Source organism: Strix aluco, chromosome 15 (assembly GCF_031877795.1).
Source record: "Strix aluco isolate bStrAlu1 chromosome 15, bStrAlu1.hap1, whole genome shotgun sequence".
Taxonomy (NCBI): domain Eukaryota; kingdom Metazoa; phylum Chordata; class Aves; order Strigiformes; family Strigidae; genus Strix; species Strix aluco.
Genome location: NC_133945.1, coordinates 13155446 through 13182367, shown reverse-complemented (window position 1 = coordinate 13182367; position 26922 = coordinate 13155446). Strand labels below are relative to the sequence as shown.

Genomic DNA, 26922 nt, shown 5'->3' with positions numbered 1-26922 from the left:
ACCCGATTTCTGAAGTACAGCAGTTGTACTGAGCAAATCCCTGAGTAGCTGAAGTGAACAATGTGCTTTTTGAATTACTGTTCGGCTAAAATAGGCCTAAAAACCACCTGCTACTCATGCTGATGATTTATCACAGAAATCTCCCTCCCATCTGCACTTTTTCCAGCCTGTAACATGGGAAGCACAATGCGAGCATGAAGAGCAAGCTTGGGAAGGGAGATGGGACTAGGGATGAAACGGGAGGTCTAGAGGAATCAGGGTCGGGAGGTAGTAATCCTAGATGGATTTGAGAATTCTGGAGAAGGCGAGAGGGCTGAGACCTCACCTCGGCTGCCTCTGTACAGGGCAGGTAGCAACGACCCGGGGTTGAGGGAGCAGTAACCCCAACACTATGCGGGAAGGCAGAACTGCCAAAACTAGTATTTCCGAGTTTATTTTTAAGCCGAAAGACATAACGTTTTTCACAGTACATACCACAACTTTCTGCACTTCGATCGCAACGAGTGTGACGGCCAACCCCCACCCCGCCCCAGCGGCCGCGGGGCGCCGAGCCCGGCCCGGCTGTAGCACCTCGGGGCCGCCGCCGGTCGTTGCCAACGCGGTCTCGGTGGTCGGGCGGCGAAAAGGAGCCGCCTCTGCGGCGGGGACAAAACAGCTTTGGCAGCGGTGGGATTCGAACCCACGCCATCGAAATGACTGGAGCCTAAATCCAGCGCCTTAGACCACTCGGCCACGCTACCGCCTGGGTGCTCAGCCGCCCGGCAGGCCTCTTTCAGGGGGGGCGGCGCCGCCGCTCTCCCCACCCACTCCCACGCGTTGCCCACCTGTGTCTGCACTACCACGGCGCGCTCCGGCGCGGCCGGCCGGCGCCGCCCCTCCCCGAGAACCGCAGCGGCTGCACCGGGCGCGGCCCCGCTCGCTCTCCGGCGGAGGAGCTCCGTGGCCACGGCTGCCGGCGGCGCCGCCCGGGCCCGTCCCCCGGCCCAGGCCCCGCGGGCTCCCCGCGGCCAGGGCGGCCGGCGCGCGCCCGACAGATGGCGCCGCTGCCGCGCGCCGGGCGCCGGCTGCACACGTGGCCTGGGCGCCGCCCGCGCTGACCCCTGACCCGCGGCCGCCGCCGGAGAGGCCGGAGCGAGGCCCGCGCTGCCTCCCCGCGCCCCGGCCAGCCCCCGGGCCGCGCCCCGCTCCTCCCCCGAGGGACCCGCCGTCGGGCCGCACCTCGGGGCGCCTTGTCCTCGGCAGGCACGGGGCCGCCCCTCGGCGAGGCGCTGCCCGGGGGCCCGTTCCCCACAGCAGTAGCGGCAGAGCGCCAGCGCGTCTTCAGGAGGGCTCTGTCCGGTGGCGCGGGTCCGCCACCCTCGGGGCGTCCTTTGCTGCGGGCACGCGGGGCCGAGGGCAGCCCCGCGCTGGGGCCTTCGCAGCCGCGAGAGCAGGTTTGCACACGGCCCCCTGCCAGGGAGAGGGTCCGGTCTGCCCGCCAGGCAGGAACGGCCCCCGCCTTCTCTCCTACCCTCCCTGAGGCAGACGGTAGCCTCTTGGCCCACGGCAGCGCAAGTGCTGCTCACAGCTGCCGGCACACCGCAGGGCTAGTGACCTTCCCAGCCAGCTGCTGACTTGGCACCACAGCGTGCCTCCAGCTGAACCATTCCCACCCAAAATGAGAGGCCCCTGGCTGCCTTTATCTCGGTGTTGCTCGACATGGAGCAGCAGGGGCTGGTACAAAGTGCAGCTGGTGGCCGGGACTGGCCATACGCAGCTCATCCTGCTCCATCTGTGCCTCGCTTACCTGCTGCTGCAGAGCTTGGGCATGGTGTAAGCAGGTGCTTTTACTGTCCACCTCAATGAGGGAGCTGGGTTTGGCAACCAGAGGCAGATTCAGGCTATCGCTGGTGAGTAGAAAGACAAATTCTCTTACTCTGGGAGGCCTGCAGGAGGAATTTGTTTAATTACTTCATGGACAGAGCTAAAAATATCTGGACTAAATGCTGTGCAATTAATACAGAGAAATTATGTTTCCCATTGCTCTCCTTCCTTTAGGAAGTCATGCGCTGGTGCTCCAGGAAGGTTTATGCATGTATATTATATGCACCTACCATATGGCTGAAGTGAGGTTTATGACCAACTGGATTTACCTCATAAAAAGGGACTGTCATAGGAGTATGTGGGCACAAATTGTTCATAGGATTAAGTGATTTACAGGAATTTTTCGTCTGGATTTTCAAATGAATGCAGAATAAAACTGCTCTGAAAGTATCATCTAGGGTATGCTTTCCTTTTTCTTTTTGAAAACCACAGCTCCCTATAACAGCAGTTTTTAAACAACCTCAATTAACATGAGCATACTAGAATTTAGCAAGTTTTGGTGCTCTTGGAAAAAATATATAAGCACTGCTGAGCATACTAAAGGAAAGCATAACATACTAGACTTGCAGATCACTAATTTCCTAGGTGGCCATTTTAAATTTTAATTTTTAATATTTTCAAAAAAACACCTAACGTGAATCAAACTCCTCATGTGTTAAGGATATAATGGGTAACATCTAAATAGAAAACTAAAACTAGAAGATGCAGCATGCCTGGGCTAATATCTGATATCTAATTTTGATATACATCTTCAGTATTTCATCATCACTGATTGTTCTTTTAAGAAAATGTTATAGAGAAGAGAAGCCCCAGTTGTAAGCCTGAAAATAAGTACACCCTTGCATCAGGGTACCAGAGCTGGTTTATTTAAAAGCATGAGAAATGTGTAGCTTGAGATGGTATAACCTAACTATGTTCCCAACAGAGCAATATATCCATGAGGATATATAGCATAATACAGCTGTTACCCACTGGGTCCCTTTTAGTCCAAAACAATGCTGTGTATTTGTGTGAGTTTAAAACCAGTTACTCTTGTGACTTGTTCAGTTGTGCTCATATCACACCAGTAACAGTATTCCACCGTTATCAGTACCCCACGATAGCCGATGGTGATTTTTTTTTAACCATTATCAACACTTTTTCATGCAGTGGGAACCAAGCATCTGGCTTCCACTAGGCCTTCAGAATTAATTTGACAAGTCTGCCCTCTTCCCAGGCCCTGCCGTGAGGCATCCCGATGGCAGCCCTGCCGGGTGCTGCTTTCCCCAGGGTGCTCAGCTGGGCTGCCTGCAGAATGAGAAATGGGGAAATGCACATTCTGGTGCTGATGGGGCAAAAGTGCTCTGGTTTTGATAGTTGTTAATATTTACAACAGTGATTTGCAGCTGGGAGATGAATAGGACCTCGAGGTTTTCTGCACAACCCACAAACGTTGTAAATGTGCTTCATTTGAGCTTAAACTCTGCAGGAATTTGAGGCTACTCAGAAATGTGCCTGTAAGAAGCAGCATTAAATGGGGGCTCAGTCAAGTCTTGGCTTTACATTCTCAAATGAGGGCTGCACACTCAGTGCTGGAAATTGCTGCCAAAATCACAGGTACCCTCAAAATTGCTGGCAGCATTCCTGGGCACACATGCTGCTCCCTCCAGTCCCCAAGCTATGTAAGTAACGGTGGTGGTAGGCGGGTGTTCCTGGCAGAGAGTCAGAGCATCTGCTCTGTGTGTTTTTAATTAAATATTAGTAATCTTCCTCCTGAAGATTATCTCGGCACTAATGTTGCAGCAGCATCTCTCTGTGTTGCCTCTCTTTGGAGAGAACAGGGATTGTGCGTTCTTCTGTCTGTGATGCTGCAAGAAATGGTCTGTCGTGAAGGATGGACTCACATCTTCCATCTTGGTTTTGTAACCCCTACTTATGGCAAAAAGCACTAATGAGGATTATTTACATGAATACAAGATTCAACGACAGTAAAGGGGACAGATTCTTTGCAGGCTGCCAAGTGATACAATTAAGCCAGAACCTATTTACATTAATTTCCATGTAATCCATGAAAGGAGTTTTGTTTAAATTTTCCACAAATTGTAGCTTGAGGAAAAGCTTAAATATGGGTGTTTTCAACCCAGAAAGCTGATGTTTTAGGAAGAAAGCAAATGTGAGTGACTTGAGGAAATCTGAAATGTGGTGCATACTTCTGCCATTTCTGACGGGGAAGTGAAGCACTGTGCAATCTCACGTACCTGAAAAGGCCAACCTGAAGTGCACGAAGCCCCCATAGGCCCCACGGTCACTGCCCATGTCTGCTTCCCTGCCTTCCCCCAGGCTGGGGTCTGGGGGGCTGCTGTGCCAAGGCCCCTTCCCGTGGGACCACTTGCCCCGGGAAGCCCACCTTTGGGCTCCAAACGCTAAGAAAGAGATGAAAGGAAAGTCGTCTGCCGCTCCCAGGAGCAGCACTGGGGAGATCTGGCTTCGGGGGGTTTCCGGCACAGCCGCTTTCCCTCCTGCTCCCTCTCGCCCGGGATTGCCCCGTGTCTAACCCCTAGCACTGCTAACCGAGGGGTTTCTCCTCAAATTTTCAACGTATTTCTGACAGGAACAAAGTGTCTGGGACGCTCCCCGCCTCACCGTGGCGCGAGGCTACGAGCGCGTCGCGCACCTCCTGTGGCGCCGCCGCTGAGGCGAGCGTGAGGCGCCGCCTTCCCGCCCACCGGCGGCAGCGCGGGCGGTGCAGGGCGGCCCCGCTGCCCGCCTTCCCTCCGCCGGACGGCTCCGCTGCCCGCCTCCCCTCAGCAGGGCGGCTGCGCGCCCGCCTGCCGGGGGCTGGGCGGCGGCGGCGCGGTGGCGGCGGGATCGCTCTGCACCGGCCGGGGCGGCGGGTCTGGGCTGCACTAACCCGGTAGGTGCCTTCGTGGTGTGGGGGGTCGGGCCCGAGAAAGCTGTCGCGGGTGGAGTGCGGGGGGCGGAATGGGCGATTTTAATTACAGAAAATGGTGAACAACTTGGCGGGCATAGCCTGTAAAAGGCCGTCGGCCAAGTGTGAGCTTGTGCGGTGACCTAAAAATAACCAGATGTTTTTGTGTCGGACAACACTCCTGTACTTACGCTTGGAGATAACAGTTTCATCCATATGTGTTTCCAGGATAGGACAGTTAATTTTAGGGCACGCCCGGTTTAAAAGTCCTGAAATCCTGTTTGTAACGGTGGAGCAGCCCAAGGGGAGAGCGGTGCTGGTGCGTGCAGAGCGGGCAGCGGGACTGCAGGCGGTAAAGGGCTGCCCAGATACCCGCTGGCAGCCTGGAATGGCCTTTGGGACCGTTCGTGTTTCGATAATTTTTCAATATGCACTAATCATGTGGTTGATTATTAATGTGAAGTACTGGAGCAAGTGCTTACAAAAAGTCAGTGATAATTGATCAGTGTATTTAAAGCCAGTTGGAATAACAGTTATTAATGGCAATGGAGGGACATTTTAAAGTTATCTTGAAAGTTCCTTTTCTGTTCTTTTACAGCCCTGTGTTTTGGCAACTGCTGACATAGTATTTGTTTGCATGTTTGGCAGAAGGGTGAACTTGACTCAGAATGGTCGTTTCTGTGCTTTACTGCTTGCAACTCTAAAAGCTATTTCTGTGAAGCTGCGGTGCATTTCCTCGCGCAGGGTTTTGAGTTTCAAATGCTTCATACTCCACGCTGGCCCAGATGAACTCTCCCGTTTGCTTCATGAATTTTGCATCATTGCTCTCTGACACTCTCTGGCTAATGCAATGCATTATCCCAGCTGTGTTTGCAGACAAACTGGATGTGATTTGCGCCACGGTGTTTGTGATAGTGACACGCTGGAAGGGACCTGAAATAAAGGCTTCTCATTAGAAGATCTGTACTTGGTAAGACCAGGTTTGTCAGAGTTAGCCAGTGAGTTGAGACATTTCTGGGTTTTTTTAATCTTGTTTTTTATCAGAGCTGTTAGTGTGACTCACTAAACCTGTTTTCTTGCCAGTACATGGTGCAGATGAGAACAGACGTTTGCTTCACAAGGGTCGGTTGGGTGTTTGGAAAGCGCAGTAGTTCTGTAATGTGCTACAGGACCTTAATGTGGGGTTGTTCTGGACCATGTTATGTAGCTTTGTGTCTATAGTTTGTGAAGATCATAACACTAAGTTGTAAGGTGCACAGCCTGTGTAGTTGCTTAGGTTAAATTTCAAATAATTTTAAAAGAATGTTAATCTGAAAAAAGCAATTTCTCTCTTAAAAGAAAAAAATACTTGTTACTGTTACAGGTATCCTGCTAGATGGCTTTAGCTGATGTGGTATTAAATCAAAAAGGATTCAGTATTATGCCAGGGAGAGGGGGGTCATTCTTGGTTTAATGCTTCTCTACAAGAGAAGGTGGGACTTCCTCTGTTCTAGGGCAGTTTGTGTTCCCCTGTCTTGTGCTAAAGTGGTGCAGAGGGCTGTGTCTGAGCTGAAACGGCCACTAAGAAGTAGCTGGAGATGCTCCATTTCTCCCTTCTTTTGCTGACTAGAGTAGAGCATTCGTATTGCTCAGATCTTTGGGATGAATTAAGGCAGTTTTCAGTGCTGAGGCAGCTGTGGGGTCTTGCTCAAGGGTCCTGCCAAACCAGGAGTGTTTTGTAACAACAGACACCCTACAAGAAACAAGTTATTTTTATGAGTGCTGTGATGTGAATTTTCCCCTCTGATCTGTGTTTGCGTATGCACTGTGCTCAGCAACACAGTGGATTGTCCTTGCAACTTGCCTGCCCCTCCTGGTGCTGTGACTCTTGGATATAGAGGCAAGAGAAAGAAAAATACATCAAACAGGCATTGGAAAAGCCCAAAAGTTCATAGAGACTTGAGCAGATTTAATGAATGACCATATTTTAGAATATTGTCATTTTGAATCACATAGTACAAGATTGATTTAAAAAAAAAGGAATACATTTTCAAAGTAGATTGGAGTGGGTAGTTTAAATTACAGGTTTTGTGTGATAATGCAGGCTTGCAGCCTAAGTTCTGTGCAGTCTGACTCTGCTGCTTTGCTTTGATTCTGTAATGGATATTAAAGACTAAATGATGAAAATGTAGCAGCAGTGAAGTGGGGGTTCCTCGATAGTGCAGCTTTATGCCATGATGCGAAAGCACAGAATATAAACCTTGGGATGAAGCTCAGGGCTTTTGGTCAAATAAACCGAGGTTTAGAGCAGTGTTTGTGGAGTTTAAAGTTTGGATATTGAACTCTGTTTTAAAGAGCACAGTATGTGGACAATTTTTAGTAAATACACTTCCAGAGTAAACACTACAAGTCCTTTACGAGAAGTATGGTTCCAAGAAAAACTGACAGAGTTTTATAAACACCATTAGCTTTAAATACAAACTGGTTTGTGTCATGATGTTCCATTTACACAGCAAGTCACAGAAATCGTGACTGTTTGCAATCACTACTACATAAACCTGCATTCCTGTTGCTGCTGCTTCTCAGACCTGATGGATCTGCTGATGTGTATTTGACTGCAGTAGTAGAAATGAGTGCAGGACAGCAGTTGGGGGTATGAGGCTAGTCCAGTGCTACAGTATATCCTGGAGTTAGTGGTGTACTTGAAGCATCATTTTACATCTGCTGTTTGTGTGTGCTGACAAGCAGTAGAGGTTAACGTTCTCATGTAGTCATTAGACTTTGGTAAGACGATCGCAGTAAAAATGGTAGTGGCAACTGAGGATTCCTTCCCCTTCCAGTTATGTGCTACTGCTTCCTTCCAGAAATGACAGCTCTCACGTGGTCTTTGCTAGAAAAGCAGATTACATGAATGCTCCAAAGCTGCTTCAGTGCAAAGTCAGATGAGTTGTCTCAGACCTCCTTCAGCAGTGGTTTACTGTAGCTGGTGGTGCCCGATGGAGGTGGAGTTCTGGTGCTACCTGTGCTGCTAGCTGAGCCGTGGGAATGCTACCTCTGTCAGAAAGCCAGTAACCAACATAATGTTGCTAATGGTGAAAGCTGCCAGACGTTAAAGCACTGCTTCTGTGGTGACCATCTTATCAGTAGCTGTGGTCTAAGGTCTGCAGCTATGAATACTGCTGTAGGAGTGTATTTATCTGGTACTATTTCATGGAGAAAGAAGGTTGAATTTGCACAGAGCTAAAGAATAACAGCGAAGCAAAACTGAAAACCTTGCTTTTTTGGCTAGCAGTAGCAGTGTGAAAATCCCTGATTTAGCTGGTTGGGTGAGATTGCTCTAGAACTAAGCAATTGATGGGACACTTAGAAGTGTCTGCTTTCAGCTGCATGCTGTTGCACAGCCAGAGTCAGGGCTGAATTTTGGAAATTCTAACTAATCCTCTCTTTTGTAGGTGCAAGTATTTTCAAAGTATGTATGTAGGCTTCCACCTCTTCCAAGGGCTTTGATTATTCCTACATCTCATTTTTCTAGCTTGTAAAACAGATGATACTTCTATTAGATGGGTGTTGGGAGGAGGGATGATATTTTATTGAGAACAAATTAAGTGGAATATTCTGTAAGCTCAAATCATTGTTTTCAGGGCTCCAGGACCAAAAGGGTTTTAAGCTGTATCTTATGTGAAACAAATCAAGATAAGCTGCTTTGTGTATTCTACTTCTGCCCTCTAATCAAGAACAAAACAGTCAGACCTGACTCTAATATACTCACAGTACCCATCTGAAGAGCCAGCAAAATTCACTGCAGCAGACTTGTCGACAAATACTGGTTTAAACTCAGCTAAATCTGTGTGAAGATTTGGATGATTATTTTGCATTCATCTAACCCCTTCCTGTTTTTCATGCAGCAGAGCAATGTGAATAATCAAAGCTAAAATGAGGAGAAAATATTCCCATTAATTTGACTGGGCCTAGAAGTTTGTGCTTGTGCTACTGGTTTCTGACTGCTTCAAAAAAAATACCCTTAAGTGCTGATAATGGTTTAAGAGTCATGGTGTGTTTTGTAAACCTGCTTTATTATTTTTAAGGAGGAAAATGTACAGTAAAATCAAGTAGTAGCCCAGTCCCTTGTGTGTCTGTCCCTTTCCAGTCTTCTCCTGGGTGAGCCTATGGTGGCTTTTTGTTCTGATCAGAAAATCGCTTCTGAAGCGACTCTCCTGATCATCTCGACTCATTGCACTTTGATTCAAGTCAAAAAGCAGTCTCGGATGTTGCAAACTAAACTCCTTGTTTATGAAACTTAACTGGAGATCATAGCACAGCCACTGGTGGTATCTGCTCCCCGAGACCAGACTGGAGTTAGTCTGAAGTAAATCCCAGAGAGGCAGATGGTGGGGATGTCAGACCCTCAACACAACCTGCTCCCAGTTCACCACGGTACTTGCGGTGTGGAAGGAGCTGTGCTGTGTTGATGCCTCCTGGGTTCTTGCCCAGGCATATGATTCTCCTGGTGAGTTTTAATGACTCGGGTTGTTCTTTGCTGTCTGCTTGGTTGTGATCAGATTTGATGATTAACCTCAGCATTGTATAAAAATGCAACAGGAAACAGTGGAGTGACCTGGAAAGCCTCAAGTAGGATACGGTCATAAGGGAATCAGTTGTATGTTGTTGTACTCCCAATAGAAGAAACTATTAACAAAAGTGTGTGGCAGAAAGGTCATTTCCCTTCAGTCTGTGTGTTCTCTTTAGTGTGGCATGGGCTTTTGATGATACTGGGTATAAAAGTCATGACAAAGTAATTGAATTTGGCAAAGGATGGTGTTATCCATGAGAAACTTCAGGAAATGACTCTGAAACCTAGAGTTAGTGCAGTTAATGAGAACGGAGTTTCAGAAAATGTGAAAAACTTAAGGGTGTAAAATCTTCCCTATCAGCAATAAGAAAAGCAGGTGAATAGGGGTGGGTTATTGTTCTGTGAAGGTTTCTTTGCTCTTCGAAGCAGCTGGTATTAGATGAATCACAGACCTGGCAGTTCATACCTTCCTTGATAGCTAGAAACCTCCATAGACATGTACCTGATCGTGTGAGTGGGCTCAGCAGGAAAAGGACAAGAGTTTAGAGGGGGGGGGAAAAAAAAAGCACTTGTAAGTGCAAGAGTATCCAGGAAATAGCCTGGCAGTGTGGAGAGAGAGCCTGAGCTGTGTCTGCGCTGTGAAGCAGACACCACACTGAACAGGAGGCAGGGCTGCTGGCAGATAACACCAGTTTCCTACTCAGGCACACGTACCATATGTTATATATGATAGACTGAAATGAGCCCTTGCAGAGAAGATGTGGTGTTACTCTACTCCAGGTGTCATGGCCACCTGCACCCTTGTGTTTCAGAGGCCGCCTTGCTGAAACTGTGGAGTGGAGTGGGAGACTTTATAGGTCTAGAAACTGGCAAACTCTTCTCTCTGAAAGTCAGCATTGGTGTGCTGCTGCCAATGGCTCTGGACTGTGAAATGCCTAAGAATGGAAACTGTTTGCATCTGTATGTGTGAAAGACACAATACTGACCTGTAGCTTGGGCCTGTAGGAGTTTATTTCTACTTGAGTTCTGCTGAATCATCACAAACTGTTTCTTGGGTAGAGGCTGCTGGGCATGTTCCAGTTGTAAGATCTCCAGGGGTGGAACCCGAGCTCCAGAAAAAATACTTCCGTGATTCACCTATCTCTTTTTATAGCACGTCTTATTGCAGCAGTTGGGCTGTACAGTGTGCTCTGCCTCCCTGAAACTGGTGTCACTAATTTGGAAAAGCTACAGTAAGATGGGAGACTGCAGAGCTGCAGTTTTGATACCCATATGGAACTCCCCATATTGCTTACTCTAACACTGTTTAATGTGTCAGAAGGCGTCAGTGAAATATTTACCTAGAATGTCACCTTCCGGGCTTGGAAATAGTTGAGCAGATTTTAATAAAACCCATGACCTGTCTGCCTCACACTGTTGCTGTTACTTTTATCTTAGTTTACTTTGGAGCTAGGACATGGGAGAAGCCAAATCCTACCTATTCTGTTGTCTTAGGATCCAGGAAGCTACTAAAAAGTTGAAATAACCAGTGACAAAATCAAGCTTTCTAACCTCTTTGGAAAAGAACTATTAACCAGGGAGAGTATTTTTTCCTTTAAGCTCTATGTTTAAAGCGAACACAGCTCAGAGGCTTGATGCTGTTGGAACAGGCTGTCATATCTGCTGTCTTTGGAGTTGGAAGAGGACTGTTTAGATCACACAGGACTGGTCCAAAGTGAAATCCCATCAGAGAGTGTAAAAGACACAAGGATTGAGGTACCCCTTACACATACCTCCTCTTGTGGCTCTAGTCTACTAGTGAGTGCACAGCAGTGGAATGGCTGGCTTCCTTCCTTGGCCTCTTTTGTACTTTGTCCTTCTGAGGGCGTCCTGGGTAAACTGGGCAACGTTCTTTGCACTTTCAGCAGCGTGCTTTGCACTGTGGACTGTTGGCTGTATGTGAGCTAAAAGCCAACTTAAAGCTTGGCAGTGGTGGGACAATTTTCTATGTTGTCCCAATATACTCTCTAACTCCTTTGACTATTTATTTGTATGCAATGTCCTTGAGAAGGCTTGTCCTGAAAAAAATTGAAAACCTGATTGTGGTGTTTGAGGTAAAGCTCTCTTGAGTTTCTAAGACCAGTGTTGTGAAACTCAGCATTTCAGATAAGAATAAAAACATTCAAAGAAGGAGACAGGAACATTAACAAATGTCAGCCATAGGCTGCAGGTGGTGTTTGCAGTCCCTCAGATTTTATGGTATTACTCTATACTTGCTACAAGATTGAGAAAAGAAGATAACCAATTTAAAAACCAAGTGCATTCTGGAAACCCAGGTCCAGCACTGAGGTGTTCAAAACCTCGTGTAAGTACTTGGGGGTCATTTTTATAGAGCCATATGCAAATAATTTTTTTTTCTGCCAGTGAGCTGACATCAGTTTCATGCATTATTTGTTCATTTAATAACAGCCCTTTTTTTTTTTTTTTTTTTTCCCCCCCTCCCACCCAGCTTCTTCCCTCCATTTGCATCTGCATTGGAATAGTGGCTGTTTTAATCATTGCAGCAGTTAAACGGACCTCCCACAAACATGGCAGACGAGGACCTTATTTTTCGTATGGAAGGAATTGATAATGCTAGATCAACTACAGCGAACTCTGGAAATTATCTTGATGCTGACAGTGATGATGAAGACAATTATTTTATCTGTCCAATAACTGATGATCCGGTTTCTAACAAGTCTGCTAGTATCAAAGTTGACAATTATTACAGCAATTTAGCAAAAACTGAACAGTACAGTTCAAGCTCTTCTCCTAGAAACTCTTTTAGCTTTAAGGTAAGTATTGGCTCCAGCCTTCAGTGAGGTTTTGGTTTTACTTAGTTGGCATGAGAAATTCTCTGTTTCATCTCTTATAACTAACACTTTTCAATTAAAAAATACATCTGTTTTTTCCAGACCTGCAGTTAATTCCATTAAGCCAGTAGTCTGACACTGCCATTGAATTGCTTACTGTCCCTTTTAGTTCAGTGGGAGATCTGCCTCTACAGAGGCAGCAGATTTCAGGCAAACAATTCACTGCCAGTATGATCAAACCATTAAGAAAGCAATACACTGATCGGGAAATTTAAAAGATGTGTTGTAAACTAAATGAGGTCTGCCAGAAGATTATCTTATTATGGATTTTGCCAAGCAGTTAACAATCCATAATATTTTTATTCGGACAAATAAAATTGTAAATGATAAAATTGTAATGACAGATTTCAGGTTATAGTTCCTTCTTAGGGGAGCTTTTAACATGTTGACACTCGTGCTTGGGCATGAAGTGTCACACTGGCAGTAGTGCCTGACTGTATTCAAGTGGTATCTGACCTTTTTAAAATGAACGGCGATCACAGCATTGCAGAGAGGTCAGAGGGGCTGTAGTTGGTGCTTCCTTGGCAGTGTGTCCTGTTCCACTCAGCTCCCTTTGCACAGATCAGGCCAGGCAAGGGGAGGCAAACCCACAGGCAGTGGAGCCTCAAGAACACAAGTGACGTGCACTCCATAGATTAGATATTCCAGATGTGCACCATTTGTGGTAAACTGGCATGTCTCTTAGATTTTGTCTAGACTAAGATTTAATGTGTTTTATTAACACATTTCTTGTTATAAATATTAACATATTATTTATTTAATAGATACTCTAAAATCTTGGTTATGCCTAATGCATGTTTTATTCCTGGAGAGATACCAGAGGGTTTATTTCAGTCAGCTAACATTTTAAGTAACACATTAAAAGTGAAACTGTCTTGTCTGCAGTAAGATTTTTATCAAGGCTAGTTAGTAGAAACATTAGAAGGTACATATTTCCTGAGGAAGGTGAAGAGTAAAAGTTTAGTATAGACAAGGGGACAGATTTTAGTGTATGCTATGCTAAGCAAGTTAAGACCTGAAAGAAGCTTAGTCTTCATTTGTGTGTACGTTGTAGCATGTACTGAACACTTGCCTCTGGGTTTGCAGTGTGAGTTCTGAGTCATGTGGCCTGAGATAAAACTGATAAAAGATGTAAGAAATTGCAAGTATTTCCTCCTGCCATGTGCCCATGCTTTGGGCTCCACAATGTCTAGTTTGGCATTTTAGCTTCTGTCACAGCTGAAATATATTGGGTTGAGATATAGAGCAAGCGAGTCTCCACTGCTGCTTAAGCTGCAGAAATGGTGGCTTCTACCACAGGGTGAAGCAGCCAGCCAGGACTGATAACATCTTAAACTGACACAGCCTGGTCTGATCAGACTCCACCTCTCGAACCCCAAAGCTAATAGCTAATAGTGGGCCACTGATAATGAAATGCAGAGACAGATAGAAGTGTTAGTAGAACTCTCTGCCTTTAAACAGGACTGAGCAATGTTTAATTAGCTAGTTAATAGGCAAGACTCTTTTAATGCATATTTTCCAATTAAAAAAATTGCCAGCTTACCTTAACAGGTTTGTTCACAGATGTTCTAAGAATGAATTTAAATTAGGAATATAAATTGAAGAGTGTCTTTTAAGTGGAAATTTTTTTTTCTAAATTAACAAAGAGAACAGAGACTCTTTGTCAATCATTTGTCTTATTATATGTATTTTCCTACTTTTATGTTTCTCATGCATCCTTTAGAATGACACACAGCATCGTTCTAAGCACGGCTCTGTGGTTGACCATAGTCGGGTAGGTTAAAAAGAAAATGTGAACACCATATCTAACATACATTAAGGTTTTTTTGGTTCTGTTTTGTTTTTTCCCTATTATGGCCTTTTTTTATTCATTATTTTATTATCTGGGAGAACTGCTTGTTTCAGCCCATAAAAGTCATTAAGTCAAAACTAAAATAGATATCTGTTAAATGAAATAATACCCATCTTCTGTTCTTTACCCTGGAATGTCACTTTAAAAAAAAGTGCATTTCTGTAGTTGTTTCTTCACAGTATTACCTACTGTGGACAAGAATGGAGTGGATGCAAGACACCTACTTAGTCTGTATGGCAGCCGTATGCCTACAGCAGGAGAAAAACTGCACTGCTAGCACCATTTCCATGAAGTTCAACTTCTGTTTGTTTGAAGATTAGAATTCAGGTTTTGTACAAAGCACCTCATAAGATCAAGCACAAGCAATTAATTTATTTAAATCATTACCTAGCATGGGCACAAATCACCTTTTGGAGAGGGGACCCTACTCAAGAATGATTTGACATAGATAACTGACCAGGCAGTTCTATGTGTTTCTTTCTCTCCCTGTTTTTTTTCATACATATCCAAGTATGGACGTTCCCAGGTCCATAGAAATGTGTATCATCGCATGATCTGAGGCAACTTCATTTTGTTATGGAACACATAGGAAATCCTTCTCAGCATATCTTTCAAATTTGTTTTATTTAGTGTAGTATTGGGTTCATTTTGTGGTTTTATTGTGAGAAAGGGGAGTATTTAAATTGTTTGCAAGGTATGCAGATTTGCAGCTGAAATAAACATGAACAATTTAAAAGCTCAGCTGCTTCAAAAACTTCCTTGATGTCATTGTTGACACCGATTTATACTGCATTTTTAGAGAAAGTTTTGACTGAGATTTAAATTCCAAAGGAAAAGAACCAGTATTTTGGAAGTTACTGTTTCTGCATACTTGAAATTCAGTAAGAGAGGCAGTAACAAAACCTCAGAGCTCAGTATTTCTTTACTGGCAGGGATGCAAAGTGGCCTTTTCTCGTGCTCACCTTGCAGAAGGCTTTTGGCACATCAAAGGATCATATCTCCAGTTTTCTTGGAACAGTACAATGTAAAAAGAGGGAGATCAAAATGTTGAGAGACAAGCATCCAAATTGGCTGGTACAAAAAGACTGTTTATATTCCAGAAAACTCCTTTGATTTTTTACTCTTGACTTGGTGGAGATTGAAATAGCTACTTGTCTGGAATTGTTATAATAATCCATTTTTACAGCATTCTAATTTCTTCTTTCTTACGCTGAGCACAATTTGGGGGCCTTGGGGTTTACAGAACTTTTTTTCTTCCTCCATACTGCCCTATCACTAATGGACATGTTATGCTTACACTGCCAGCATATGCTGGTAGTTACAAAAAGTTAAAAATCAGTAAAAAATAATATCATCTAAATGTCATTTATCACTATTTGTAACATGTTAGAGATACTTGCAAATGACAACAGGTTTTGCAAATTGGTATATAGTAGACCAGGTTCTGTCCTCAGTAACTTTATGGCAGTGCATATTGTACTGAAACATGATGCTTTATATTTCTGAACTGTGTTTCATTATACTTGAAGCTCTAAAATGTCAGAGTGATCTTCTGTACCCCTTGGTCCCTGCTCTGAATAGTGCTTTGGGGGGTTGTGTAGTTGCACATCTTTGTAGCGTTGGAATCCGGATGTGCTCTAGAAAATGCTGTTGTCGTGAGTTGCTGCTGATTATAAATAACCCGCCAGTTTGTAACTTATTCAGGAAACCTGGAAACATGCTATTGAGAAAGCTAAACACATGCCTGATCCGTGGGCAGAATTTCATCTTGAGGACTTTGAGACGGAACATGCCACTCGTTACAGGTCTGTGGGTCTTTCCACTTTTAATGCTGACATTAAACAGAATGTGCTGGTTTATGCAAGGGTTCTGTTTGTGTAGTGCAGAATATGTGTAATTAGATGGCTGAAGAACATTCAATAATGCCCAAACTGAGTATGTCTTAACTGAATCTCCCAGGAATATGTAAATACTGCACATCATCAAAAAATAAACTTTTCAGCAAACCAGTGTCACAGTCCTTCTCTCTTTCCCACCTAAGTAGTATCTATGAGTTTCACCATGTGGGCAGGAAACAAGGCTGAAAAGTATTTTCTAGTTGATTTATTAATGCTATAAATTTAATCTAATAAGGAAATGAATCCCAATAAAAAGGCAGCATACTTAGTTTAAATAGTTTAGAAAAAAAAAGCAACATAACACTCTGTGCCTTTCCCAAAATAGCAGTTTCACTGTTGCCTGTCCATGCAGTATTGCTGCATGTGGCTGGAATTTAAATCCTTATAAAGCCCAGAATAGCTCAGCATAGTGTACGTGCTGAAACTGAGTTTGGCCCTTAAACTATTCTCAGTGCTTTAGCACAGGCTTTGCCAAAACGTTTACCCTACTGACATGGGTTTCTGGGTGGAAGGGGTAGGAGTTAGAGGCCAGTTAATTACACTCAGCATCAGTGTTGAGGGAGGCCTCCCTTCCAATCACATAACGCTGTCACGCAATGCTGCTCTTCCCCATAGACTGCATCTGTCCCTGGTCAGCCACACAGTCCTGAAATAGTTTGCATATTTTAAAAAACCAATAAGTGATAATATTGGTTTAGGGCTACTCAAATACCCTATTAAAAAGAGATGGCTCTGACATTCCTATTTCCATCTCTTTTGCCTTCTGCAAACTGGGGTGAACAGAACATACAAGGGGTATATGGAGTGTCTGCATGCATGAAGTACTCGGTGCAGGTCTGGGGAATCAGGCTGGAAACAGTCATGTGTTGGTGACTCAACCACTGTGGTTCTCAGTTTGGCTTTTACTGTGTTGGGAGTTAAGGGGGTGGGGAGAAACCACAGTTGTACTCTTTGTATTATCATAGGGTTGGGCAGAGACTTGCTCCTCCCTTGGTGCAGTGTTTGGCAGTTCTTGGCCCTGCTGCTTTTCACAGCCACAGCTGGTGCTGCATTTTGCTCTCATCCTCCACAGCCCTGCAGCAGATTCCCAGCCAGAACCAGTTTTATGCAAGCTCAGGGTTGGGGGAGACCACCAGTCTAGTGTGTAGGGCTTGGTAAAGTTCTTTCTGCCCCCAGTGTACTGCCTAGGTATCACAGAGGAGATGTAATGTCAAAGCAGATAAAGCCTAATTTGTAGTGTTGTAAAAGTTCAGCTTCTGTAGCGGAATCTGTTCATTGTCAGTAGGATTCAGTGTCTCATCAAAGAACTGTACATATTTCTTGTTTCCCCACCCAAAGTAAGGAGGGCAGTAGTGTGGTTGGAAGACCAGAAGTTTTTGTGTGGGAGTGGCAGCAGCACCTTTTAGCAGTCAGCTAGAGATAAGGAAGGATAGTCCTGGGGCCAGGGGATTTGGGTTCCCTCTGCATTTTTCTAAGAGGCACATCTCCTGATTTTGCAGGTACAATGCAGTTACTGGGGACTGGGTTGAAGATGAAGTCCTCATCAAGATGGCTTCACAAGTAAGATCACACTGTCCTTTGTGTTTATTAGCAGCCAAATTAGTCATTTCCTTCCTGTTACTGAATGGTGGCAGCAAGATGTTTTCCTCATATAGAAGTTTTAAAGTCTCAATGTTATTCTTTTCTGCTACCTCTCTTTTTTTCTCGGCTCATTCATTATGTTTTGGCGTCCCAAAAGCCTTTTTTCCCCAGCCTTTTTTCCCCAGAGTAGAGTAGAACATGGAGTCAGCCCTTCCCCATCAGCAATATGAGGCATTTGTTCCTTTCCCAATGATCTCCCTCCCATTTCAGCCCTCCCATTTCCTGCTGGCCTCATCTCCCTGCCTGGCAATAGTCCTGCTATTTTATGTGCTTCTAAATAATTTCTGCTCATAGGATGAAACCAGACTGAAAGCTACGATTGCTTCACAGTTAAATCATGGGGTTGGTAGTGTGTTGGAGTTGCCCTGCTCTGTGCTGCTGACATAGTATCTGGCATGTGGGGAGGTGATGCTCTGTTTGGCACATCCTGTACGGAAGCCTAAATGCAGAGAGCATGAGGTCTGCAAAGCCATCTTCTCTAGGCAGACACAACACAGCTGACTCCAAACTGGAGAGAATTTAAATAGCTTATTTAAAAGACATATCATGTCTGCTTCATGGGATATTGAAGGGTGAAGGGGAGGGGGGCTTATTTCAAATGTCTTTTCCCCAGATACCTACTTACACTGCCAGTGGTTTTCACTTTTCTTTGAGGAGACAAAAATTGTATAGAGCCTGTTTGAGAACTGCTTTCTGCAGGTTATAAAGGGGGAAGACATGGTTGTGTCTCTTACTGGTTAGAAATTAACTTTGTGGAAATGGCAATGCTGAGTTTTTGTTTTTTCTTTTCCCTAGCCTTTTGGTCGTGGAGCAATGCGAGAGTGCTTCAGAACGTAAGTATCTTCTGGCTTTATCTTTGTTGGCCTCCATGCAGTATTTTCTTCTATGGTGACTGGAATTTCACTTAGGTGTGGTGGAAATTGTGCAAAGTTCAGCTCCCCGTTAGCTCCCTGCTGTGCCTTTCTAAAAGGCATAGCTGAGGGGTTCATTCCTATTTCTGCGCTCCAGCTGCAGCACAGGGAGTGGGGTTCAGAAAGCAGAACATTCTCTTAAGGAAGCACAAGCAAGCGTGATGCAGGCGTTCAGTGAGCTTGCTTTGGAAAGCCAAGCCATTGCCTGTGCTGGAACTGCAGTGGGATGGGTAATGTGCAGTCATGTCCAGTTCCAGCAAGTATAATCAGCCTATCAATTAGCAATTCATAAATATATGCTATTTCCACCATCTGTTGGAGGCGAAATACTCATAAAAGTACAGAAGCAGCTACTTTCCATGTTCCTAGTGTGCTGAAATATATTTGAATTTGTTATGAGGCTGTAGGTGTCTGCAGCCTAAGGGCCAACTCGAGGCCTATAGTTAGGCAGAGAAAAGGGGAAAGAATAGTAGGATGGTGCAATCTCAACTCAGAAAACCTCCCTCGCTTTAGAAGGTTATCATCCCAGAGTTTACTTCGGATCACGTGTACCAGAATAATCCTGTTCAGAGTAAGGCAGAGCTCGAATACTAAATTACTCTTTTCAGAAGGGTAAAGTGTGGGGGAAGACAGAGGAGGAACTATTCTTTCCTCAGAGAGTGTTAGAAAATATGGTTGCAGGCATGAGCATCTAGCTATTACAAATCAGTTCATGCTAGAAGAGTACCCCACCCTTTCCAGGCTTTGGAAATTAATGTTTCCTGGAAAATGTGCATGTGCGTGTTTAAGGCACTCCCCGTCTTTCCAGCTGCACAATCCAGAGAAATTGCATTTCACGTCTGGTTTCACTCTGGAAAGAGAGAAACTCCTGAATGATGAAATGTGATTTTTTTGAACTTGAGGAAAAGGGGGGGAAAGTAACCCCTTAGTCCTCCAGTTTGGCATTGTTTCACTATCAGTTTGTGCTGGTGGCTCTGTTCTTGCAAAGCCAAATAGAGACAGCAGTGAATGAAGCCTAGAAATAACAAATCTTAACTTGCTGACATTGCTTTTAGTTCTTGTTTCTGAATGACCAAATTCCCCTTTACAGAATATCTTTAGTAGTGCCATAAACAGAAATTTATCTTTGCAGCTTTGCCTTAACCTCATACAAAGAAAATACAACTCGTATGTCAGCTTCCTACTCCTGGATTTTCCGTAACTCTCAGTGGTGCACTGATACTTCCCATCTGGAGCGCTCTCTTTAGATTTTTGCAACTCTGCAAGTCTTTAGTCATTACAGTGAAAGCATTAGCTGCACTTGGCTCAGTGAACTTCACAGAGTGTTGGCTTTGGAAGAGCACATGAGCTGGCTTGTTTTATGCAGAGAAATTTGTTTCTTCAGAGAACTGGAAGGGTTTCAAATTCTGGCCAAAATTCTTATCTCACTTGCTTATTCCTTCTTTCAAAGGCCTATATTATAGTGACTGTCTGCCTATCTCTGCAGGAGGACAGACCATCTGGAGCTGCTTTGCCTTTAGAGAGTCCCTGTACTTCTACCTCTGCACCAAGGCCTTGGGAGGGAGAGAGGAAAGGAAGCAGGGGGAGGGCTGAGACTTTGAGTGCTGCTACTAGCTTCTCAAAATGTACAGTTTGGGAGAACCATTGTTTGTTAGCAGAATATGAGAACTGCTCAGTAGCCAGCTGTGCCTTATTTGGACACCTCTCTTCATACTCCTCCTCCCCCTTCAGACTGCCTTGGCATTGCTGGGGTCTCCAGCAATACCACTGCTGCCACAGTAGAGGGTTTTTATACCCTTTTGCCATCCTCTCTGTTGAATTAAGTTCTTGGAGGGTGCAGGAGGAGAAGTGCTTTCCCCCTTGTGTCCCATATAAATGGATGAGGTTGCTCTAGGAAAGAAGACACTGTCTGCTTTGAAATTCTTGGTAACAGTGTGGGTTTTTTCCTCGTTTGGCTTGAATATTGGCATCTTCTGCAACCACTGAGTACCTGCGTAATCCGTTTGTTGACAGCCAGCAGATTCTCTGTTGTCAAAGTCCTAAAGTCCTCCTTTTTTCTTTTTCCCCCACTCTTGAGAGATCCGTGGATTAAAGATTTGCGCATCCACAAAAGTTAAAAGCTGCATCATAAGAAGATCTGTCGTGCAGTTTTCCTTTTGGGGTCATGGGGGATATTAAGTAGACACCCCTGTTTGTTGAGAAGGAAGCAGTTTGTTCTTATCATGAGGAGGGTTTTCTGTTTTCAGTTCATGTTTGAAAGGACACTTCCTGTTAATTACTGCAGAAAATAATTGTTGACATTAGAACAGGGTGTTGAGGTGACACCAACCCTTCATACTCTGGGTTTGAGGGAAGTGGGGAGGGAAAAGAAATGAGAAAGGGAGGAAGTTCAGAGCAGAAGTAGCTGCAGTCAAACCCAAGAGGCATTTTGGCACACCCTAGCTGCCATTCATACAGGATGTTGCTTTTTCCCTTGCTCCCTACCTGTGTTTCACTTTTCAGCTAGTATAGCTGGTAAATGACTGAGGGTAATGCTGATCTCAGGACCTGGCTCTGTCCATGCAGGCAAAGACATGGGGAAGATTGAATTCAAATTCTTGGTTTTCCCTTCATCTGTGATTGATTTCTCTTTCAGGAAAAAGCTGTCCAACTTCTTACACACGCAGAACTGGAAAGGTGCCTATAACTATGTTGCCAAGCAATACATAGAGAGTGTGGGCAGGGATGTGTATTTTGAGGATGTCCGACTTCAGATGGAAGCAAAACTCTGGGGAGAAGAGTACAACCGGCATAAGCCACCAAAACAGGTACATTCAAAGATCTTGCTAAGCGAAAATGCAGTCTCGTTCTCATATTAGATTAGTTTTCAAATTTAGAGGGAATTACTTGTTCACATTCCATTAAATTTAATTGCTTAGATAGACTCTTCTGCCCTACTGTGTTTTCTGTTAAATGATAGCTGATTTTTAATGAAGTAAATGCAGAAATTGCTTTATATTTCCAGAATTAGGGGCTGTGTGTTTGTGAATGTCTTGACTGTTCTCAGCTGTTGACTGAAGACCAAACTAAAATGGTGTTTGTATTGCTCTTTTTGATATTTGCCCAGCTGCTTTTGAGATAACCAAAGATGTCACAGAATTTATTGCCAGCAGAAGTCTCAGCAAGCACTTAACTGTTAGTGTTCCAGGAAGGTAGATGTTTAAATCTTGTACACCTATCTAAACACCTGATTAGCATTGATTTTTAAGAAGAGCTGGAAACCTGAATAACTTTACAAAGCTATTCAAATACAAACTTTTGAGGAGTGGTCAAGAATTTTCCAAAAAATGAAGATACCATGGCTTTGTTTTCTTTGAGTGTTTCAGTGACAATACTGGCACACTGTGTTAAGTGCAAAGCATTAAGATGTATGAAACTCCCAGGTGGGTGGAATGTCAGACTGGGCTCAGGGTATCAAGAGAAGTTCCCACCCTCTGTGCTAGGGATATGCATAAACACACGTAGGATTCAGGCAGAGGTGGTTGTACTGCTTTGCTGGCTGTATTTCTGGTTCTGGGGTCCATGCTAAACATTTTGTACAGCCAACATAGCTTTGTGCTTTTCCATGCTGGTAAGTTGGATAGCTGCTGGTCAAAGCAGGCCATTGTGTCCCGGACAAAAACACCTGCAGCAGCAACCAGTTTGTTAAAAGACAAGAAACTCAAGCGCAAGGATGAAGGACTGCAGCTGTTGTTCACTCCCAGCCAGTAGTTCCTCTTTGTCGAGTGTGTCCATGGTATGTATCAATGAAGCTGTCAAATCCCTTTCATCTGCAGTAGGTACTGAATGCCTCAGTGTAACTGTGACTTCAAATGGATGGAGGAGGTGGCTTGTAGGAAGAGTGCTGCACACGCACTGTGGTGTCTTGGTTCCTGCTCTTGGCTCTACTACAGACTGTGTGTGACATGTGACAAGATGCTTGGGTCAAGAAGTATGCCTCAGTGTGGGGGCCTTATCAATTTAATAGCCAAAATGAGTGCTTCTGAATATGTGGACCATTGTCTCCCACATGAGGGTTAGTTAATATCTACCTGTCTCGCAACAGCAAAGTGAGATATATAATGAAGTGCACAGAGAAGAATCTAGAAATCTAGAAGTTTTTAAATGTCATGTGGGGGGGAAAATGTAAGCGAAGTGAGAGTTGTGATGGTTTCTCCTTTAGGAATGTGTCTGGGACAGAGGGAGGAGGTGAGGCAGGATACAGAAATATCTGAATGGTAGAAGTCTTCAGTCCTTCTCTGAAGAGACATTTCTTCAAGTTGTGCAGTAGTTACTGTATGTTTAGCTCTCTGGGTATAGACTCTTTGCAGTGTACTCTTAAGGTACCCACAAAAATAAAATAGAAAGCAAACACTAAGAATTTTTCAGAGGGATTTGTTGCAGAACTGAGCTGTTCTGAAGTGACGGCTTTTAATTTATGGAATTCCTCCAGTAACCTAAGAAGCATGTGACTCTTCCCCCACCCCCTTGTTAAACAGACAGATCTTTGCAATTGTTCAGCTTCTTTCACTGGAAAAGTTTTCTCAGCTGGAGGATTCACACACACTTTGATCTGAAGACAGTATTCTGTTAGTCATTGTTTATCTTCTTTCCCTCCCCAGGTGGATATAGTACAGACCTGTATTATCGAAATGAAGAACAGACCTGGAAAGCCTCTCTTTCATCTGGAACATTACATTGAGGGCAAATACATCAAATACAACTCAAATTCTGGATTTGTGCGAGACGACAACATTCGTCTTACTCCGCAAGTGAGGCTTTGTTTAATGCTTTCCCTAGAGTCTGCTGCAGGGAATTTCTTGGCTCTACCAAGAAGTCTTGCATTACTGCCAAGAAAGGAAACTGCAGGCTTTCCAGTACAATGCCAAATTAATTTCTCTTTTTGCAGTATGTCTGCCCCTTATTTGGGGCCCGCTCTTCCAAGCGCTTAGTGCTGCTTTATTGCATTTCAGAGTCTGTTGATTTTAGTTGAGTTGAACATGGTTAATACTCTTTGGAAACATTAAGCTTTTTGACTCTAATTATAATTGCAGGCATTGACATATTTCAAACTATTATGTACTATCTGCTAAACAGTCTTCTGGTGCCTCATGTAATAAACAAAAGGAGGTGGCAGATACCCAGCTCATGTAACTAAACACCTAGTCTATTTGCATGTAAGAATCTGGGTTTTTTCAGCTACAACCTCTGAATAGGTGAATCGAGATTCTGTATGGAGATACAAGTACCGATTTCAAGTGATTCTTGGATCTCATAAAAGAACTTAACAATACTGGTGAAAAACGCAAAGTGATCCATGTAGCAAAGGAGTGTTTTAATGGGGCTTTAGGGTTTTGTTCTTTTAATCTTTTCCCCCTGTTTTTAATGTACTTGTCATGATGCTTAATGTAAGAAGAGGGTTTATGTTCTGGGCTGTCTTTTGTACACTGAATCACTGCTATACTTTCACAGGTTGGGAACAAAATGTTCTGCGAGATTTGCTGCAGTTAAAATGTTTGTCTGTCACCACCAGTCGTTTCCCCCAGGCCTGGCAGTGCTTTTTTGGAAGTCTTCCCAGAAGATTCCTAATGTCTCAACTTTATGCCAGAGAGAAGGGCTTTTTATACCTGATTCTTGAAATGCTGCCTTTAAAGAGTACAAATGTGCATTTTATGATCTGATACACGAATGTAGAGCCAGATCAGCTGTTCACGGGAACCTCCCAGAGGGCATAGTAGGGGAAGGAGAATTTGTGGAGATGCTCACTTTTTTTCTTTTTTTTTTTTTTTTCCCAAAATGTGGCAAAGCCTTGCCTGTTGACAGAAGGAAGCAGTATCCCAGTGCTGCAGAGCTTGGAGATCCACAGGCACAGCCAGGATGTTTATGCAGAAGTTATTCTGCACTGGCTTCAGAGCCCACTGTTGTTCCCTCTGCCAGGCAGCTCCCCACTTCTTAAGGTGAAGACTGTAGTGGAAGACAGGATCTTCAGAACAGGAAGGAGGAATAAAGCAGTCTCCTCTCCCCTGCGTGTTCCCACTGCTGCTTTTCACCCTTTTAGCCCATCTCTGAGTGGGGTCAGGTTGGAGAAGCAATCTACTACATGCTTTTAGTCTCTCATTGCTTTCATCATGATGTTTATACCAGTTATATTTCACCAATAGAGTTATCAGACTTCTTTGCCCATTTCTTTATAAGAGGTGAATATGTGTTGCTGTTTTCAGTAGATCAAGGGAGAGTTTTCTCAGACATCTTCTATGGTTCTTCCCAGGCCTTTAGCCACTTCACCTTTGAGCGCTCAGGACACCAACTTATTATTGTCGATATCCAGGGAGTTGGAGATCTTTACACGGACCCTCAGATCCATACAGAGAATGGTACAGATTTTGGAGATGGCAACCTAGGTAAAATCAATGATCCTGTTTCACATGCTAATGGGTGCTTATCTTCTCTTCCCAGCTGTCTGCTGAGTGGCTGTTACACGGCTGAGTGAGCAGGCATGTTTCTGAGGGTCTTGCAAACAGCTGGGGAAGTTCTGTTGTAAGGAGTCCCTGAACAGGGCTGCTGTCACACAAGGGCAGACTTAAAATGAGAGCTGACTATGGCTCATGTCTCCTGGCCTACTCTTAACCAAGCAAGTAATGAAATTAAGTAGCCCCCTACAATGTGAGAGCAATAATCATGGCCTTTAATTTCCTTGCCACATTGCAGGAATGGATAGAGCTGAATGTGGAGAGATAAGCCTTGCATATTTTTAAAGCTTCAAGTGTCCATACATGAAGTTGTTCATAGGACACAGCAAGTTTTGTAAGCAAATTTAGGCACATTTTGCAGTGATGCAGCCAAATTAATTTGATATTATAGCCTGTGCATATATAGCTTTTGAAGATTTTGCAGACTTTCTTTCACTCTCTTTGGAGAGTGAAAAGCCCTTACAGGTGTTAAAATAAAATGTAAGTGGGTTGAGCTCTGTGTGCTGCAAAGCATTTTCTCTGTTTCTTTCTCTTTTGACTTTTTAGAAGATGCTTTGGGACTTCTAGCTTTTATTCAGTAAACTGTCATATAAACTTGGAGTAAACCCTTTCTTCACTTTTTTTAATGCTGTAGGTGTTCGAGGTATGGCCTTGTTCTTTCATTCTCATTTCTGCAATAGGATTTGCAAAAGCATGGGGCTTGCACCATTTGATCTTTCATCCAAAGAGAAAGATGCCTTGGATTGTAATAAAAAATTGCTTGTAAGTGCTTGGTGAAAAAAGTATAACTAAGCAGTACAGCTGGTTTATTCTACCTTTAAAAACCCTGTAAATAAAACTGAAATAGGCTATTTACATAGCAAATAAAACCACCTTAATTACTAATGTTGCAGTTTAAAATACAGCAGTTTAAAGCTGGTTTACCCATGCTTGTCTCTGAATTAATACTGTAGCTTTAATAGTGAACCTTGTAACACATGTATATTTAGGATCAAGTATATTTTTGAATGCTGAAATCATTATTAAGTTTTGTATCTTACAAAGCTGATTTGGGGAGAAAAAAAGAACAGAACTGCTCCTCTTTAACTGATCTCAGTTTCAACTGATATTAGTGGGAATGGGACTTGTTGAAACACTTTGAATGAAATTTGGTCTTAAACAGAACTCTCTCTGACTGTAACAATGCTGGGACTTGATATTTTGTTGGGGTGTAGAACTTTTCAAAGTCAATAGTTACATATACATATGCGTATTTATACCCCCCCTTTTCTAGAGGACTAATAAACATTCATGTTGGCTTATGGAGCATGCTTAGAATACAGAGGAGCATTATTCATGGGACTTTCTTGTTAATTTGCCAAGGAATCTGCTCAAACAATTCTCCGTGGCACAGAGGAAAAATGTGGCAGCAGCCGGGTGAGAACAGTCTCTGGTAGTCGGCCTCCTCTGCTCTTCCGCCTGTCTGAAAACTCTGGAGATGAAAGCATGAGCGATGTAGCGTTTGACTCTCTACCCTGCTCTCCTTCCTCAGCAACCCCTCACAGCCAAAAGATGGACATGCTTAGTGAGTGAGCCTCAAACGTAACTTCCTTGGGGGTTCCTGACCTGTTTTATTTTATTAGTTTTAAACACAACAGCATGTTGTATTTAGTTCAGAATACTTGTCTCTAGCATTCCTCTTTGAGCAGAAATAAAACTAAAAGTACTTCTATGTAGTTAATTAATGCACAGATGCTTCTGTGAAAAAAAGTGGTAAGATTGTGGTATCTAGAGCTTTCTCCTGAAGCATGTTATCCTTACAATAAGAAGCAAATATTTTTCTTCCTAGATTGGCCTGTGTTCAATGAAGTAGATAACTTGGTTCACAGAGACTATGATCAGCTTGATAACCAAAGGGTGAGTGTCTTTCTAACAGAAAATG

The 26922-nt window shown here is 43.9% G+C and overlaps 1 protein-coding gene and 1 non-coding gene across 11 annotated transcripts in view; one reads left to right on the top strand and one right to left on the bottom strand.

Annotated features, from left to right (window-relative positions):
* Nucleotides 1–658: 658 nt before the first annotated feature.
* Nucleotides 659–740, bottom strand: TRNAL-UAG (transfer RNA leucine (anticodon UAG)). The gene has a single exon. It is a non-coding gene; the product is annotated as a tRNA-Leu (tRNA).
* Nucleotides 741–1692: 952 nt separating this feature from the next.
* The window catches only part of EEF2K (eukaryotic elongation factor 2 kinase), a 35633-nt gene continuing 10403 nt past the window's right edge, over nt 1693–26922 (top strand). For 4 of the 10 annotated variants that reach the window (XM_074840505.1, XM_074840499.1, XM_074840506.1 and 1 more), the window contains exons 1-12: nt 4655–4756; nt 11809–12133; nt 13935–13985; nt 15768–15868; nt 17461–17521; nt 18398–18435; nt 21149–21320; nt 23154–23303; nt 24800–24932; nt 25636–25763; nt 26364–26565; nt 26830–26897. In XM_074840505.1, the coding sequence (XP_074696606.1) occupies nt 11888–12133; nt 13935–13985; nt 15768–15868; nt 17461–17521; nt 18398–18435; nt 21149–21320; nt 23154–23303; nt 24800–24932; nt 25636–25763; nt 26364–26565; nt 26830–26897 (1350 nt within the window). In that variant the 5' untranslated portion in view covers nt 4655–4756; nt 11809–11887. Of the gene's footprint in view, nt 1890–4654; nt 4757–5500; nt 5742–11056; nt 11076–11643; nt 11665–11808; nt 12134–13934; nt 13986–15767; nt 15869–17460; nt 17522–18397; nt 18436–21148; nt 21321–23153; nt 23304–24799; nt 24933–25635; nt 25764–26363; nt 26566–26829; nt 26898–26922 lie in introns of those variants that run through there. The other 6 variants (XM_074840500.1, XM_074840509.1, XM_074840501.1 and 3 more) reach the window with 6 other exon arrangements.